The sequence below is a fragment of the Anguilla anguilla genome, chromosome 5 (genome assembly GCF_013347855.1).
Source record: "Anguilla anguilla isolate fAngAng1 chromosome 5, fAngAng1.pri, whole genome shotgun sequence".
Lineage (NCBI taxonomy): Eukaryota > Metazoa > Chordata > Actinopteri > Anguilliformes > Anguillidae > Anguilla > Anguilla anguilla.
Genome location: NC_049205.1, coordinates 60889563 through 60906040, shown reverse-complemented (window position 1 = coordinate 60906040; position 16478 = coordinate 60889563). Strand labels below are relative to the sequence as shown.

The 16478-nt window shown below is 40.5% G+C and overlaps 1 protein-coding gene and 1 long non-coding RNA gene across 4 annotated transcripts in view; both read left to right on the top strand.

Moving 5' to 3' along the window:
* The window catches only part of LOC118226803 (GTPase IMAP family member 4-like), a 115506-nt gene extending 109943 nt beyond the window's left edge, over positions 1-5563 (top strand). The window contains exons 1-5 of one of the 3 annotated variants that reach the window (XM_035416713.1): positions 37-170; positions 271-309; positions 884-1572; positions 2727-3081; positions 3177-3268. In XM_035416713.1, the coding sequence (XP_035272604.1) occupies positions 912-1572; positions 2727-3081; positions 3177-3204 (1044 nt within the window). In that variant the 5' untranslated portion in view covers positions 37-170; positions 271-309; positions 884-911 and the 3' untranslated portion in view covers positions 3205-3268. Of the gene's footprint in view, positions 171-251; positions 310-883; positions 1573-2726 lie in introns of those variants that run through there. The other 2 variants (XM_035416711.1, XM_035416712.1) reach the window with 2 other exon arrangements.
* A 3352-nt stretch (positions 5564-8915) lies between these two features.
* LOC118226809 lies at positions 8916-11018 on the top strand. Its single transcript, XR_004765101.1, has 2 exons — positions 8916-9325; positions 10865-11018. It is a non-coding gene; the product is annotated as an uncharacterized LOC118226809 (long non-coding RNA).
* The last annotated feature ends 5460 nt before the right edge of the window (positions 11019-16478 follow it).

The following is a 16478-nucleotide window of genomic DNA, read 5'->3' as shown; positions in this document are numbered from 1 at the left end:
GGCACAAGTGAAGAAGAGCAAGTCTCATGCTGCATGCTTCACAATCAGAGTCCATCCTGAATTCCTCTCTATAGAAAAAAGGAAAACAATCCTTGTTAATGATGGCACAGATGCAACAACAAGTCTAAACTTCACCCAAACATCACGTCTGGACACTAAAATTCCGACAGGTATATCTGCAATGATATTGAATCTTTGGTAGGCAAAAGCAAAAGTGGTGTAAGTATGGAGAATTGAATAACAGTGTTCAGTTTCATTTTTGTTGTTCAGTTCCTGTAGAAGACAGACGCATACAAAACAGAGGTAAAGGTACGTAAATCATATTTAACATTCTTTTAAAGTTATTTTTAAAAATGTCTTAGATTTTAAAACTATTGTAACTGAAATACAGATTAAGAAAAGATAGGACATGACTAAAGTGTAACATTTAACAGAAGGAAAAATGAAAAGCTAAAGCTAGGTGGTAAGCCTGTTCTGGTCAACAGGAACATTAAAATATAAAGTCTTCCTCTATTTCACAAATATCCTTTTGGAAACACATACTGAAAGAACTGGGAAGTCACTCCTATGCTGTTTGCTGCAGACATACAAATGAGGACCTTATTACGATCGCATTTTACAGAAGAAAAACGTGATTTAAAAGTGTGAAAGCTCAAATATGGCTGTTTCAGTGATCTGGTTGTATTATGTTCTGGCTACAAACTTGACTAGAGCTCGTCAGCCTGGTTTTATAGTCAGGCATGGGCAGACTTGATCCTCATTTCTACTGTAATACAGACCTCTAGTAAATATACAAATTTCAAATACAAATCAAATCAGTGTGGAAAATACTAGCTTTTGCTTCTCATTACTCCTCATCCATCCTGCAAAACCTTCTTTTTAGGGGTTACTCTACCTGTACAGCAGGTGCCATGTCGTCCCTGAGGCTTGTGCTTGTGGGAATGACGGGAGCTGGGAAAACCTCGACTGGAAACACCATCCTGGGAAAAAAAGAATTTAAAGCAGGTTTTAGTTCCAATATTGTAATTACTGAATGTCAGAAAGGAGAAGCAATAGTGAATGGTAGGACAGTCACAGTGGTTGACACACCAGGCGTGCCTGATTTTACGGTTTCTATGGAGGATGCAAAAGACAGGGTAGCAGAATGTTTCCCAATGAGCGCCCCAGGACCACATGCATTCCTGCTGGTGATAAAATTGGGCAGGTTCACATCAGAGGAGAAACGAGCAGCAGACGTGATTAGAGAAGTGTTTGGTGAGGCTGCTTTAAAACATACTATAGTCCTCTTTACCCATGGAGACAAACTGGAGGACCCTGATGATATAAAGACCTTATTATTAGGCTGTGGGGAGCTCACATGTCTTCTTGATGAAGTAAACTGGAGATATCATGTTTTTGATAATAAAAGGAATGATCGTACTCAAGTAATTGAACTCTTGAGTAAGATTGATAAAATGGTGGGTGTGAGAGGACAGTACTACACCAGTGAGCTGTTCCAGGTGGCAGAAGAGAAGAGAAAAGAGAAACAGGAGGAGGAGCGCTTGAGGAGAGAAGAGGCTGAACTCAGACAAGGTTGAGTATTTTGTAAATAACAGTTCACAAAGTACAGGGTTGGTAAAATACAAAAATTAATTCAATGTATACTTATTACAGGTCACAAAACACATTTATACTGTCACATGCAGATTTGCAGATTCCCAGAACATTTGTTTTGTCAGAAGATCAAAAACCTATACAAAAATATACTTTGCTGATACTGTTCACTCTTAAACTCATGTTTGGATTTTACGTATATAACACTGTTAAGATCATTTGCAAATAAAGAAATGTAGAAAAATCCTATACTAGTTAAAATCAAGGCCATAATTTGCCAATACGTGTGTGTAGAAAAGGTATGGAAATTGTTTTACATTTGAATTACTATTTTTTTTTTTTTAATACAATAAGAATAGAAATGACAACAGCAGTAGTATCTGTTAGAAGAATTCTGTGAGTTTTTCATAAACCCATTTTAACATGAAGATATAGAAAGTAATTAACCTAAACAAAACTATACTGTTGCGACTATATCTTGTAAAAAATGAAGTGAAGTTTTTCAAGAAGTCCAAGAAAATAGATTAATGTATTTTAACTACTACACCACAAAAAAATATTGTTATTTGTATTGCGCTTACAAATTTTACAAAACACAAACTGATCCCAGCCATATGCCGATATTCAAATAACCAGCAAGTGCTTTCAGCCTGAACAGAGAGTGCCATGACACACTGGACTCCTTGTAAGATGTTAGACATTAATTTTTTTGTTCGGTTTCCCTTTGGGTTCGAGTTTGCTTTTCCCCAAGTCATCTATCAGTTTTTTTCTTCTCTACTAAACTAACAAATCTTTTTTTTTGTCATAAATAATGTGAGGGGCTCTCCAACATTAAGATTTCACAAGTCGCATAGTACCTTTTCATTCTTGGTGTTTTCCATCCATCCATCCATTATCTATACCCACTTATTCCTGGTCAGGGTCGCGGGGGCTGCTGGAGCCTATCCCAGCATGCATTGGGTAAGAGGCAGGAATACACCCTGGACAGGTCACCAATCTATTCTTGGTGTTTTCTACCATTGTTACTGAGCCTGCATAATAAGCAATGTGATAGAAGGGGAATGTGAGAGAAGAGTGCACACATCTAAATCTGAGGGAAGAGAGTACACTAAGATAATATCCTTATTTTACAGAGTGGTATGAGAAACCAGAACTGAGGATGTTACTGATGGGGAAGACTACGGAAAGTAACAGGACTGCAAGAGAAATCATCCTGGAAGAGAGATGTCAGTATTCAGGTACAGACGGATGTCAAAAAACAACCGGAGAAGTCCATGGGAGGACAGTAAGTGTGGTTGAAACTCCAGGACTCTCTGATATGCGCAGAATGAAGTCAGAGAAGGCCAGGCATGAAATCCTGTTGTGCATCAGCCATACTTCACCAGGACCTCATGCCTTTGTCATTGTAGAAAGGTCTCAAGAGGACAGTGCAGAGAGGAAGGACATATTGAAGCTGATCAAAGATGTGTTCGGTGACCAGGCCTTGAAGTATGTAATGTTACTGGCCATTGAAAGTAGTAAGACACCTGTACACAGTTTTGATCATGAATACAGTCATTTCACTGAGCATTCCCCTCTTCTAGAACATCATGCCAGCAAAGCTCCATATGAGCATAAACATCTACCTGCACATACATTTGAGGAGCCAAGGAACATCAAGCAAGTCACATCACTGCTACAGAAGATAGACAGAATGGTGGAGAGAAATGGTGGAAGCTTCTTCACTTGTGAGATGTATTTTATGGCTGAGAGAGCCATCATAGAAGCACAAAATAAAATCCTGAAGAATAGAAAGTTAGAGATAATCAAAAACAAACATGATGTTAAGTTGTGGGGTAAAGGTAGATTTGAGAACAGGTTGGAATTGAAAAAGGAGGATATAAATGCCAGAAAGCTGGCAGAAAAAAATAATTTATTTATAAGTACTTCTAATATTTCAATTTTGACTGTAGTGGGAGGTACAATAGGAGCTGCAGTGGGGGGCGTAGCAGGAGCTGCAGTGGGGGGCGTAGCAGGAGCTGTAGTGGGGGGCGTAGCAGGAGCTGCAGTGGGGGGCGTAGCAGGAGCTGCAGTGGGGGGCGTAGAAGAAGCTGCAGTGGGGGACGTAGCAGGAGCTGTATTGGGGTGCGTAGCAGGAGCTGCAGTGGGGGGCGTAGCAGGAGCTGCAGTGGGGGGCGTAGCAGGAGCTGCAGTGGGGGCCGTAGCAGGAGCTGCAGTGGGGGGCGTAGCAGGAGCTGTAGTGGGGGGCGTAGAAGAAGCTGCAGTGGGGGACGTAGCAGGAGCTGTATTGGGGTGCGTAGCAGGAGCTGCAGTGGGGGGCGTAGCAGGAGCTGCAGTGGGGGGCGTAGCAGGAGCTGCAGTGAATGAGGCTTACTAGGAGCAGGTATAGCAGGTATGGTGAGAGCAATAACGGGTAGCGGTAGGATTATCATCTAAGGAAAGCATTCAAAATACAGAGAGAAAACAGAAATGATTTGTACAGCTTCTGCTTTAAGACCTTTATTCAATCAACAAAATCAAAACCATCGTAACTTTTGATTTAAGGGATTATGTTTGATTTGAAGGGAGGGGGGAAGAAACGAAAGCGAAGTCATGTGGGAAATCTTTATTAGGATCTTAGACAGCAGGTTTTACATGGCAGAATGTTGTACATTAGTTTAAAATGACAATACAATTACCCGATCCATACAAATATTTCTACACAAGGTTCTGAGATATATGGGATCCCGTTCCAGCAGACTGCAGTCTGCAGTCAATACTGAATTTCATGTACCCTATACGTTTTTGGTGATGAGTTACTGTGGTTGGGGTAGGTTTATCTCATTATGTTCATAATGAGTCCTTAGCAACAGACCGTTCAGTCAGATATGATATTGTAGCAGAATTGACCTGCAATTAAATAGGAGTCAGTGTAGCATGTAAAGACAGGTGACCTACTGACAGAAAGTCTGATCCAGATCAAGTCTGATAAACTGTAAATAGCATGGCTGTTAAGCAGAGAAAATAGCCAACATTGCAACCTATGTAACTGCAGCTAGCTTGCAACAATTATTGCTAGCTTTTACTTTTAAGCAAAATTAGATGAACATATTGTATATGATGCCATACTTGCCTAATTCCAGCTTACTGTCTGATCTTTAAGAATTTTTATCTTCTATTACATTGTACTATGACAGGATTGTCATTTGTGGCGATTTTGATATCCACATTGATAACTCTTCTAATGGCTTTGCCAGTAAATGTGTACATATTATAGAATATTTTCATTTTAAATGAAACCAAAAGGTGGGACCATATTTCCACTTTTTTAGCCACTCTTCATTGGATGCTGTATTGTTTTAGAATTGATTAAAACATTTTACTCATTGCTTTTAAAGCACTACATGGTCTGGCCCCTAGCTATATCTCTGACCTTGTAACCCCATATATACCGATGTGCAGTCTGGTGCTCAGGAAGAGCCCTCTTGGCTGTTCTGTAATCTTGAAAAAGAGGCCTAAGGGTTAACAGGCTTTTGCTGTTAGAACCCCCATGCTCCAGAACAGCCAGCTTGAGGATATCAGACTGGCAAACTCTGTGTCCTCTTTTAAATCGCCTCTTAAAATGTACTTTTATCGGAAAGTATTCATTTAGTGTTTGACTCATTTATTTTTCGTTCTTGTTTCATGCTGTTTATAGATCACTTTTAATTTTCTTTTGATATTAATTTCTCTTTTTTATTTCTATTATATTATCTGATTATTATTTTTATTTTATAAATCTGTCTTCAAAAGTGCTATACAAAAACATCATTATTATTAGATTTGCTAGACAGTTGTCTAATGCCTAGCTAGCTGGCGAACAGCAGCATATTTCTAGCTTACTATTTAGCTTTCTAGCTAAACATCAGTTCATAGTTGATGTTGTTATTATGATGCAAAAGGCTACTATGTATATGCTGATACAAAAAAAATAAATATGCATTATTCTTAACATTCTTTTCATTAATTTTCAATTACTGTATAGACAGTCTGCTTGTATAATATTTAATGTGCAGCTTGCAAAGAGACTGCTGGTGTATGCTACATATATATATATTGGGATATATATATATGTACGCCTTGGCGGGGGCATGCCCCATACCTATACAGCACCGAGAGTTCGGCACTTTTCAGGGTTCCTCACAGAAATAACCACAACAGCCACAGACACTCAGCCCTTAAAAACATTAAATTCTGTACATTCTGACCCCATTTCAACAGACAGATTTCATAAACAACTTCACATGTCCACACAATAAAGCCCCAAACTAAGGGGATTTTGCGTTTTCTCCTTCTTCTCCTTCTTCTCTTTCTTCTCATTCTTATTTTTCCTGCCGCCTATCCCACTAATAACATGTCTCCCCATTGGACATTTTACCGACACCCGCCAAATCTTCACCTACACGACCCAATGAGAAACTCGCATACACACGCAAAATACCCATACCTTCTTACTCTGAACCATTTTCAGTACAAACAGCTACTCTGCCTGTGGCCTAGTGGGTAAGGTTACAGTCTTGGGAACACAGGGTCCTAGGTTCAAGCCTAGCTAGGAACGTGTTTCTTTAACCTGCTTTTACCCTCACTAATAATTGTCTACTACTTCTCAATTATTGCTTTTGCACCATATCTACCCGCCGTTCACCGAACGTATACACTGCATTATGACGTACCGTCTGCACGTTGTTGTTAACCAGCTACAATATTGCAAACCCATATGGATTCAACGGGAGCTCTTCTGTGCTTGCTCGCCTGTGTTCTTCTTTAAAACCACGGACAGGTTTGCTAATGATATTTCACGCATTGCATAGCTATGTCATGGTGCTGCCCTAACAAAGTCACAGACTGGTAAACCTCCGGTTGAACGACTGAATCCAGCCTCGTCCTCACGCAGATAATTTCCTCTTTTACACTAACGTTCTCTTAGGCTTATATTTGCTTTACCAAAACTCACTCATGGCTACCCATATGCATTTCATGACGGCAAATGTATTCCTTTTATTAAAAAGTTACACCCGTTCACCGCTGTGCCATTTCTACTAACTACATTTCTTCACTTGGCTACCGTACAAAACCTTATTATCAGCAAACGCCACGTTTCTACATTCATGTTACCTCGCCCTGTTCTCTATCTAGCCACATACAAACAATTACTACGTATGTACGTTCTGCAACTCCCCATTAAAACATTACATTTAAAATCACGATTCACTCATAATTATAACTACTATACTGAACATGAAAAAAACACAGCAGTGCAATAGATTTCACACGTTACTTAACCCTCCACTTTAACAGCTAATGCTTTACAGCGACTGTTATATATACCGTTCGATAAGGAAACTAAGCTCGCTCATGGTTACTCCATTTACTTCGCACTATACTCCGTGATCATGTCAACCTTCACCTACATGCCCATTCTGCTAAAAACATACTGTTTCAACTACGCAATTTCATAATTTCATCCTAATTTCTCTCACACTGTTGTTATTTTCTCATATGCAAAGCCTCCTGGGACATATGCGTCTGCTCCTATTCTCCACTATCATGTTTTCCGGTTCTAGTTTAGCAAAACAGCGAAGAGGATTCCTACCTGCAGATATGCCTTATAAACCTTACAAACACTAAAAGTGCATCGCCACGAAATAACAGACAACGGAGCAGGACAGAAGGCTACACAAGTTGCGACCTAGGGAGTTATAATTCTACAGGCTTGCTGATTCTTTTGTCAGTCAAGGCTGGTTGGATGGACGTCAAATCCGTGAGTACACACACTGGCCATATTTAATTTGCGTTTCTGATGCGTTTACGCTTACGCCACCGCACCCTTTCTCACAGCCACTGTTTTACATATATAGCAAACCGAAACTGCTGAACGGTACACGTTCATCAGACTATACAAATACACACAACGATAGCCATAATCCACAACCGTTTCTTACAGGGTCACTTTGCATATCTCACTCTCATAATAAAACGCTTTGCAAAAAGAAATGATATCTCATAAAAAACATGTTTTCAACGTACAAAAATGCCAAGTTACTAAGAAGTATTGATATCAAAATGACGCCAAGTTACGGTACTACAAACAATATAGGCTATCTTGCCTCACCGAAATGACATAAGGTGTATTTCAAAGCAATGCTACCCAATATTTCCTCAATTCTTTCAAGTCACTTGGCCCTGTGTTTTGTAATCTTACCATTTTACAATGTCATGCAAACTTTGTGTCAGATCAAAGAGTCAAATATTTCGAATTGCCTCATGAAACACATTGAAATTAATGTACAAAACTGCTGCTGAGTAACTACAGGAAGCATATTTCTAAGATATATACACACTACATGGCCAAAAGTATGTGGATACCTGACATCCAACCTCTCATCCAATATTATGGGCACTAATATTGAGTTGGTCCACCCTTTGCTGCTATAATAACCTCCACTCATCTGGGAAGGCTTTATACTAGATGTTGGACCATTGCTGTTTTTTTTCTCTTGACTTTCAAATGGCATATTTGTGATCTAGCACCTTATGATCACTGCTGTGGAGAGGGAGGGAGCGAGTTCCATAGTTTGACAGACGCCAGGAGTGAGATTGTGGGGGTGTTAGTTTATTAGTTTAAAGACTTGCAGAAGAAGTGTGGCGCAGAACAGGAGTGTGTTGGGGTGGGGGGGGGGGGGGGAGTATAAAGACTTTCAGAAGAGGAGTGTGCTGGGGGGGGGGGGGGGGGGTTCAGGGGAAGGTTAGTAAGGGAGGCCAGAGCTAAACCACAGAGTGCACTGCAGGCTAGCAGGGAACGTGTCGTACTTCATTTGACGTGAAAATGCGGAACTGGAAATAAAATAAACTGAAGTGGACCTGAACAAAAAACCCACTACTGTCTTGTGTAAGTTTGTGTTTTATGTCAGGTCCCCCTGGCAAAAGAGATTTCGATCTCAATGGGGTTTTTTCCTGGTTAACTAAAGGTTAAATTAAAAAATTAAAGTTTGAAAAAATCTACAATACAGTCATTTGAAAGTGCAAGTGAAGTTGGGTTTTAGAAAGTTTGGGATTGCTGAACTAGCCAAATTGTTTCTAAAATATACTATTTATTTACAATGTTCGGTAACATGCTTATCCTATTCTTTGTACTCTAACCTGAGATTTATGATTGTTTAATGCATCAAAAATGTCATCTATGCATATGCTGGGATGACAAATCAAAATATGCAATACTCATACACATTCAATACACATTCAACTTGTGCTTGTTCTTTTTGTTAATTTGCAGATTATTTTATAGACAGTCTGTCTGTATCGTATAATATGCTATGTCCAGTTAAAGCTAAGAGTGCTGCTCTAAGTTAACCTTTATTTTATTAACCTTATTATATAGTACACGTGTCTGGATTGCACAGAGATGCGTCAGGGGAAGACAGTACCTACTATCTGCTCGCACACATTTTGCAGGAATTGTCCTCCTCCGATGGACTGTGGAGTGAAAACGAAAGAAGAAGCACTGGCCTGATACTGGCCTATTTCACAAGACTCGGTAGACCACAGTAATTCTGCTGTCTCCAAAACATGATGTGAAATGCTTTAAGGGGAATTTACGGGATCTGTACGAATGACGCAAAATTGCCATGTCAACTAAGCCAGCTTTACCATTGGCTAAAATGGAGGACAAAACCCATGGAAATCCTCTGTTTGACTGGAGGCCACGTAACGGCAGGTCAGCATAGCAGTTTCATTTCAGTAAATGACATACATAGCCGCTCTCTGCAGTCATCTAAATGATGCCATAGGTAACTTTGAAAACATCTGATGACTCATTTAAAATTGATGAAAAAAAAGAAAATATCATGAATATGATAATGAAAATGCAAAATAATGGTTTTTTTTTTATTTTATAATTTCTCTGAAAAAATATGCATGTAAAATACACCTTTTAAGTCTCATAGGTAAAAAATTTTTTTTGGCTCATCCAAAATTTAAAAAGCGAAAATTTTATATAGTATTTATTTATTCTTTTTTTTCAGCAAAGCTGTACATTGGGTTTACATTGGAATGATACTGTTAATACTGGGCTAGCCAGGGGAGGATGGGCTCCCTCTATGTCCAGGATTCCACAGGATTTCTTCTCACATGGGGTAGTTTTTTTATCACTACTGTTTGTGTTTTTAATTCATAAACTTTGTCAATCATGTAATCTAGTTAATTAAGAAGAAGAAGAAGAACAGCAGACATGACATTGCTTGTTAGTTACAAATAACACATATGGTTATAGGCATTTTGCGTGAATGCTTACGTGAGGAGGTGAGGTTTTTTTTTTTTTTTGACTTTCAAATGACATATTTGTGATCTTGTACCTTATGATCGCGGATGTGGAGAGGGAGGGAGCGAGCACCAGAGTTTGACAGAGACCAGACGCCAGGCGTGAGATTTGCGGGGGTGTTCGTTTATTAGTTTAAAGACTTGCGGAAGAAGTGTGGTGCAGAAGAGGAGTGTGTTGGGGGGGGGGGGGGAGGGGGGGGGTTCAGGGGAAGGTTAGTAAGAGAGGCCAGAGCTAAACCACAGAGTGCACTGCAGGCTAGCAGGGAACTTGTTGTACTTCATTTGACGTGAAAATGCAGAACTGGAAATAAAATAAACTGAAGTGAACCTGAACAAAAAACCCACCACCAACATGTTTAATAGGCGAACTGATGCACAAGAAATATTTGCAGGTTTGTTTATTGCTAAACTGGTGAAACCAGAGAATTATCTGCAGTTTCTGCAGGCGAGTCTATAGACTGTAATTCAGCTCCACATTTAGCCCCAGTTGAGAAATCATTAAAAATCACTTTTCCTACCTGAATCTCATTGATTCTCATCCATTCATTGATTCTAATTGAATTGTTACCAATTAGGCGCCATTTCGCTCCAACTCACTGTGACACATACTTCCAACTTATATTCAGATGGATTCAGCATTTATTTTTTAAATTAACAATAATAATGTTTCCTGGTAATAGAATATGATATGTCAGTTTTCTTTTTCCCTTGTTATTAAAATACCAAATCTCCAAATGAAACTTTAATGTATACTTAATGTATGCTCTATTATTGTAATTGTGGTGGAGTGGGCGTGGTTTGAGCGTCGGCTGCAGAGAGAGAGAGAGTGAGAGGAGCGGCTCTCGGACCCTTTGTCACAACTGTCAGCTGGAGGTAATCAGCGCCGATAATTGTTAATTGTTTAATTGCGCTGATTGCCTCTGATTGCTTTCAACAGTGAGCCTGGGGTTTTTAAAAGCACGACCGGAAGCCGGAGGGAGAGAGAGAAGCGCCGGCGAGAAGACGGCGAGAAAAAGCGCTGTGATTTATTGTAACCGAGAAAAAGCCACGGGCTTTAAATAAAATAGCACGCAAGTGCTACGAACTGGAAACAGTGTCTCCCGTGAGTGTGTTTGGGTTAGGAGGGGTGGCACTCATTTGCCACAGTAATATTTGAAACAAAATGTTTTCCACGTTAAATCCGTCAAAAAAGCAGCTGACTAGAAAATCATACTCTCCTGTTTGTCCCTTTAAAGCAGCATCGATATGTTCCTGTCATTCACATTCATACTTTTTTATTAATATTTCCTATTAAGGTTCAAAACATCATTAAGATGCTCTATAATGAAATTACACATTAAGGTGAAGAGAAAACACAAATGATAAAAGTTTGTTAGCAAGTAGCGAGCATCGAGATGGGGGGGGGTTGGGGGGGGGAAGAGAACTCTTGACTGCGCCAGCTATAGAAAACTTCACAAAAGAATAAAAACAGGCACTCGTAACCACACTTAAGCCGCGTTTCCACCGCAGGAACTATACCCCGGAACTAGGAACCTTTTGAGGAACTCAGTGCGTTTCCACCGCAGGAACTAGGGTCTAAATTTAGTTCTGGGGGCTTTGTTTTACCCCCTAAAACGTTCCTGCTCGGGGGGTAGTACTTTCCGAAAGTACAGGAACCTTTTGGGTGGAGCTTGCAGCGCTGAACATTTCTGATTGGTCGAGTACTCGTAGCGTTTGTGTTGTATTTATTTTCCGCCATTACCCGCCATGTTTGAAAATATGCAGCGGCAAACCAATTTATTTTCATAATAACTTCAAATCAAACTTGTATGTTATGCGGCGCAGTAGCCTACTTTTGGTTATAGCCTATCAACGTCTTGGAATTATAACGTGTGCTCTTCTGTTCTTTTCTTGCTTTAGTATTCGTTTTATAAAATGCTAAGCATTCGTGCTGGGACAGCATATTACGTAGGCTACCAAAACATTCAAACGGATTAATTCGGTTGCTGAATATTTTCTTCCGGATTTTCTTTGTTAGCCCGTTGTAATTGACTCAAAACGTTTGATACAGTTATGTGAGGTATGCGGTAGTTCTGCATAATTAACATTGGTGATACAGTACAAGCAAACTGGAAATCACCTTCCGCACTTTTTATCCGGGTAAAATAACAGGTTAATTCTAGTAATCTTCCCTTTAGCTTTTTCAGACTGCCGTAATTTTACTCAATTTTACTGCCATTTTTCAATTCCACGAAAAGACCAGGAAGACTATGGACTCATTTATGGTGCATGGTTCGCATCTGGAGGGCACACTTCGCTGTTCGGCTAGCAGTAACTTCGAAGGAAAGCAAACGGTGGCTGTACCACTACTAATTTACATTTTCACGCAAGTCCGAGTTTTCGTTCTATTCTTGTCATTTTGCGATTAGCCTATATGGAATTGACGACGAGAAAGTAATAAAACAGCTAATTGTTTACAACGTGTGCATGTTTTCTGCTGTTAATGAATGTGTTTGAGAGGATATATGAAAATCAATAAATACAAAAGTAACCATATATAGTCATTGTTGGTAACCCGTTGTATATAAGTGGAATAAACCCCTCCGGGCTGTTCCGGTTATTAGAAAATAATGTAGGCTACTTCGGTGGTAGTATGGGGTTACAGAAGAAATCATATGACAGATGGACCGACGACAACGTCAGTGGGCTAATTTGCCTAATCTTCGCGGTACTTTAGACCCCGGTGGAAACGCAGACAACCATTGGCTGAAGGAACCTTTTAGTTCCTGGTAAAGTAGTTCCTGGGACTGAAAGTTCCGGGTAATTTCGGTGGAAACGCGGCTTTAGAGACGCCAAGGCCATACACTGTCATTAATGACCAAACAGGCACGAAACGATACTGGACAAGGAGAGAACCATAGTAAATGGTAAATGGTAAATGGTAAATGGACTGCATTTATATAGCGCTTTTATCCAAAGCGCTTTACAATTGATGCCTCTCATTCACCCATTCACACACACACTCACACCAACGGTTGTCAAGGCTGCCATGCAAGGTACCAATCAGCGATAGTAGCTGTGAGCTCATGAAACCATTTGCATCATAGCCACTGCACTGTGAGGAAATCAATGTCTGTTTTTCACATTTTCAAGTTCAAATATTTCATTTTTTTAACTGACTTTTTTAACTGCTTTTTGAATTTGTTAATGGAAGAATGTTGCCTTATTTATTTTTATTTATTTCGCTGTTTTTGTCATTTTGTTGCACCAAGACAAACCACACTGCCCTCAGCCTGTATATTCATATAATTATTATCATATTAGAATCACCTTTGGTAAGTCAGTCTAGTACAGCAAAGGGCTGAAAATCAATTCATTCATTCAGCCCAGGGAATTCGGTTCATTAGAAGGCTTGTGTACAAAAAAAGTTCCTCTGCAAAACGAGTTCAATCCCGTCCCCAGCCACAGAACGCTTTTCCTCTCAATGACATCGATGTCCTCTTCCTTCAGAGCCTCTGGGATACTGTTCTGCATGATTTTACAGTTCTTAGCCAAAGGGTAATCCAAATTGCCTTTCCCTGCTGCATATTTATGTTTCGAAATTTTCTCTTGGTCGTCTTTTGGTCCTCTGATATTTGAGGGCCCTTTTTAAGTTGTTCTTTTTTTTCTTCTTTTTTCCCCCCCACCTTTCCAAAGAACCAGAAGAACCAAAGGCTTTGGCCTAAAGCCCCTACCTTTCATATGAGGAAATTCTGGAAAAAAAAAAAACAATTTCCGACAAAACTTTATTTGAATTATGTGCCATAAAACAGACACTACACTCATACGTGTGGCAGAAAACCTGTCATAACAGACCATGACACCATGTTACAGCTTGTAATAAATGTCACACACAATTATGTGGTGACATTTATTACAAGCTGTAACGTGATTTCAGATCGTAAGCGCGCTGAGTTAGAAAACTGGCGTGGAAAGTTGCCTAAAACTTTCCACGCCAGTTTTCTAACTCAAAGCGCTTACGATCTAAAATGGAGATGGCCAGCTGTGATTGGCCAAAAAAAAAATACATTGCTGCAATTATGTGCCAGTCAGAGTGTCATTATAAGCCATTCATTGGATCATGGAGGGGGAGCTGAATGGTGGTGATGAAGGTTCAAATGAGGATGGAGGGGCTTTAAGTGAGGACAAGGGATTGAGAGAAGCGGGATTCAGATTCAAATACTTGTCTGTGCTCTATTGATCTTGCCTGGTGTAACTGAGCCTGCCAATATGACCAGAAGGCGGGGTTTGCAGTTTTTCAGAGTATTTCATTGGTTCCAATGAACCAGGCAGGATCAGTAAACCGTAGAGAAGTATTTGAATCTAAAACAAATACGTATTTGACCCAGGTCTGAATCAATCCATCCATTTTATGGAACCACTTAATCCTAGACGAAATTCAGACGAAATTCAGACGAAATTGGGAATATTCCAGGTGGAATGGCGGAAAGCCCTGTGTATAAGGGGAACCCTGGCCAGCAGGTATGAGCACAGGTAGAATACCCCCCGGGCCCCACCCACCTCTGCTTATGATTGTAATATCCCACAACAAATGCCCCCCCCCCCCCCCCCACTCCCCATCCCCTGGTCTGCAATCACAATCTCTACCCCTTCCCCCAAACCCCACCCCACCCACCGGCTTCCACAATATTCTTCTGGATGCCTTTGAGTGCGGGTGGGGGTAGGGGGCCCCTAAAAGGGTGAAAACTCTGGCATGAAAGTACTGAAAGTACTGGGTAAATCTTCTCTGGACTAAAACCCACAGACCCGTTCCTGAGTGGGGGAAGAAAAGAAAAGTAGAGCAATTTCTCTCTACAGACTAAAACCCCTGTCAAACAACAAAGTTACTTGTGTTCTGTTTTTGAGAACTGAGACTAACTGATATCCTCAGGAATATCCACACAGCAGAAAAAAAAGTGTCTGATTGCACTGGTACAGACTTTATAGTACTGTAAAATAAAATATAGCACACATAAACATGGAGAAGAAGTACAGCAGCACCTTAACCAAATGTATGGGTAAGACAGCACACACTGCACAGAGAAGGCAGAAGATTAATTTATAAACATAGATTTCAGAGATCCCCCCCCCCCCACCAATTCCCCAACGGAATGAGTCCTTCCATAATCTTTGGTATTTTGTACACAAAAAACATGTCCAGCAGCTGTTCTTGTTTTCTTCTTTTAATTTCAGAGATGAGCAGGTGAACAATGCAGGCAGGTGCCACATGGATCTAGCAGGACTGTGCTCACTCAGTTGTGACAGGGTTACAGTACATCACAGCTCGGCAAGTGTACAGCAGAATTTTCAGGCCTGACTGATCATTTTTTCGGGAAGAGACGGGGAGGAAGAGAGTCCAGGACAGCTGAATTGTGGCTGCACAGGTTTGTTGTTTCGGGCTGAATCTTTGCGGAAAGCTTTTCCAGTTCATTGCCCGGCGGAGGGAAATAGTCCACACGTCCCCCAACCAGCCAAAGCCTGGAGTCTATCGACATTGTGTGAGCCTTGAATTACAATGATAATCAGCCATGATACTGGACTATAAACTGGCAACAAGACACAAACTGTGATGTCTCCGGAATGGATTGGGCCAGCTTCACAAAAATTCACAGCACAGGACACCATCGGACTTTGAATGAAACGTGGACTGAAGACACATCTCTTCAGACTATACCTGGACCGACTGCCACCATTCAGAGGATCATTTCACTTAAAATCCCCTCTTTCATGCCACTCATGTTACACGTACCCCCATTCCAGCACTTACTGTAATTTGTATTTTCGTCCTAATGTTGTAGCTTGTCCTTCCCCCCTTAGTTTTTACTTGGCGTAAGTTAGGTCAGAACAATTTTCGCTCCATGAACTGAACTGTGTCCATGGCTATGAAGAACTGTACAAAATGAGCACTGTACCTTATCGAACCTGTGTTCTGTAGTTGTTCCAATGACCATGAGATGTGCTTTTTTACGTAGCTTTGGATAAAACCGTCTGCTAAATAAACGTAATGTAATGCAATGAACGGAAGTGGCGAGGTGTATATTTTTGACAATTAACATGTTAAACCAGGCTTTTTTTTCTCTCTGAGTAATAATCTATTTTTTGAGCACCACCTATTCCCCACTTTCTTTCGCTTGCTATTGATATTCAGATACTGTGAAAGACAGAAACAGTTCTGGGACCAATGACACAAGGAGTATTACCCTGTAGCTTCAGATGTAACGAATAGCCACTCACATTTCAGGGGAGAAATGTGCTGCCCTTTCCATGGGTGCCAGAGCATGACGATGCAGACATTTTTGGCTTCTCTGATTTAGTCAGAGGAAATGTGCAGCCCATGCAGCTTCTGTTCTATCCAAGAGTACCACTGCGAGTCCGTGCCAGAGATTCCTCTCGTGTCGCTGACGCAATCAGCATGTCATGCACATTTCCGTGGAAACTGACAGCTGTGTGCTAAGGAAAAATTTAGGAGCACGTTCAAAAATTCAGGAAGCACACTCAAAAAGAGAGATTTCTTTTTTTTTCCAAATAAATTT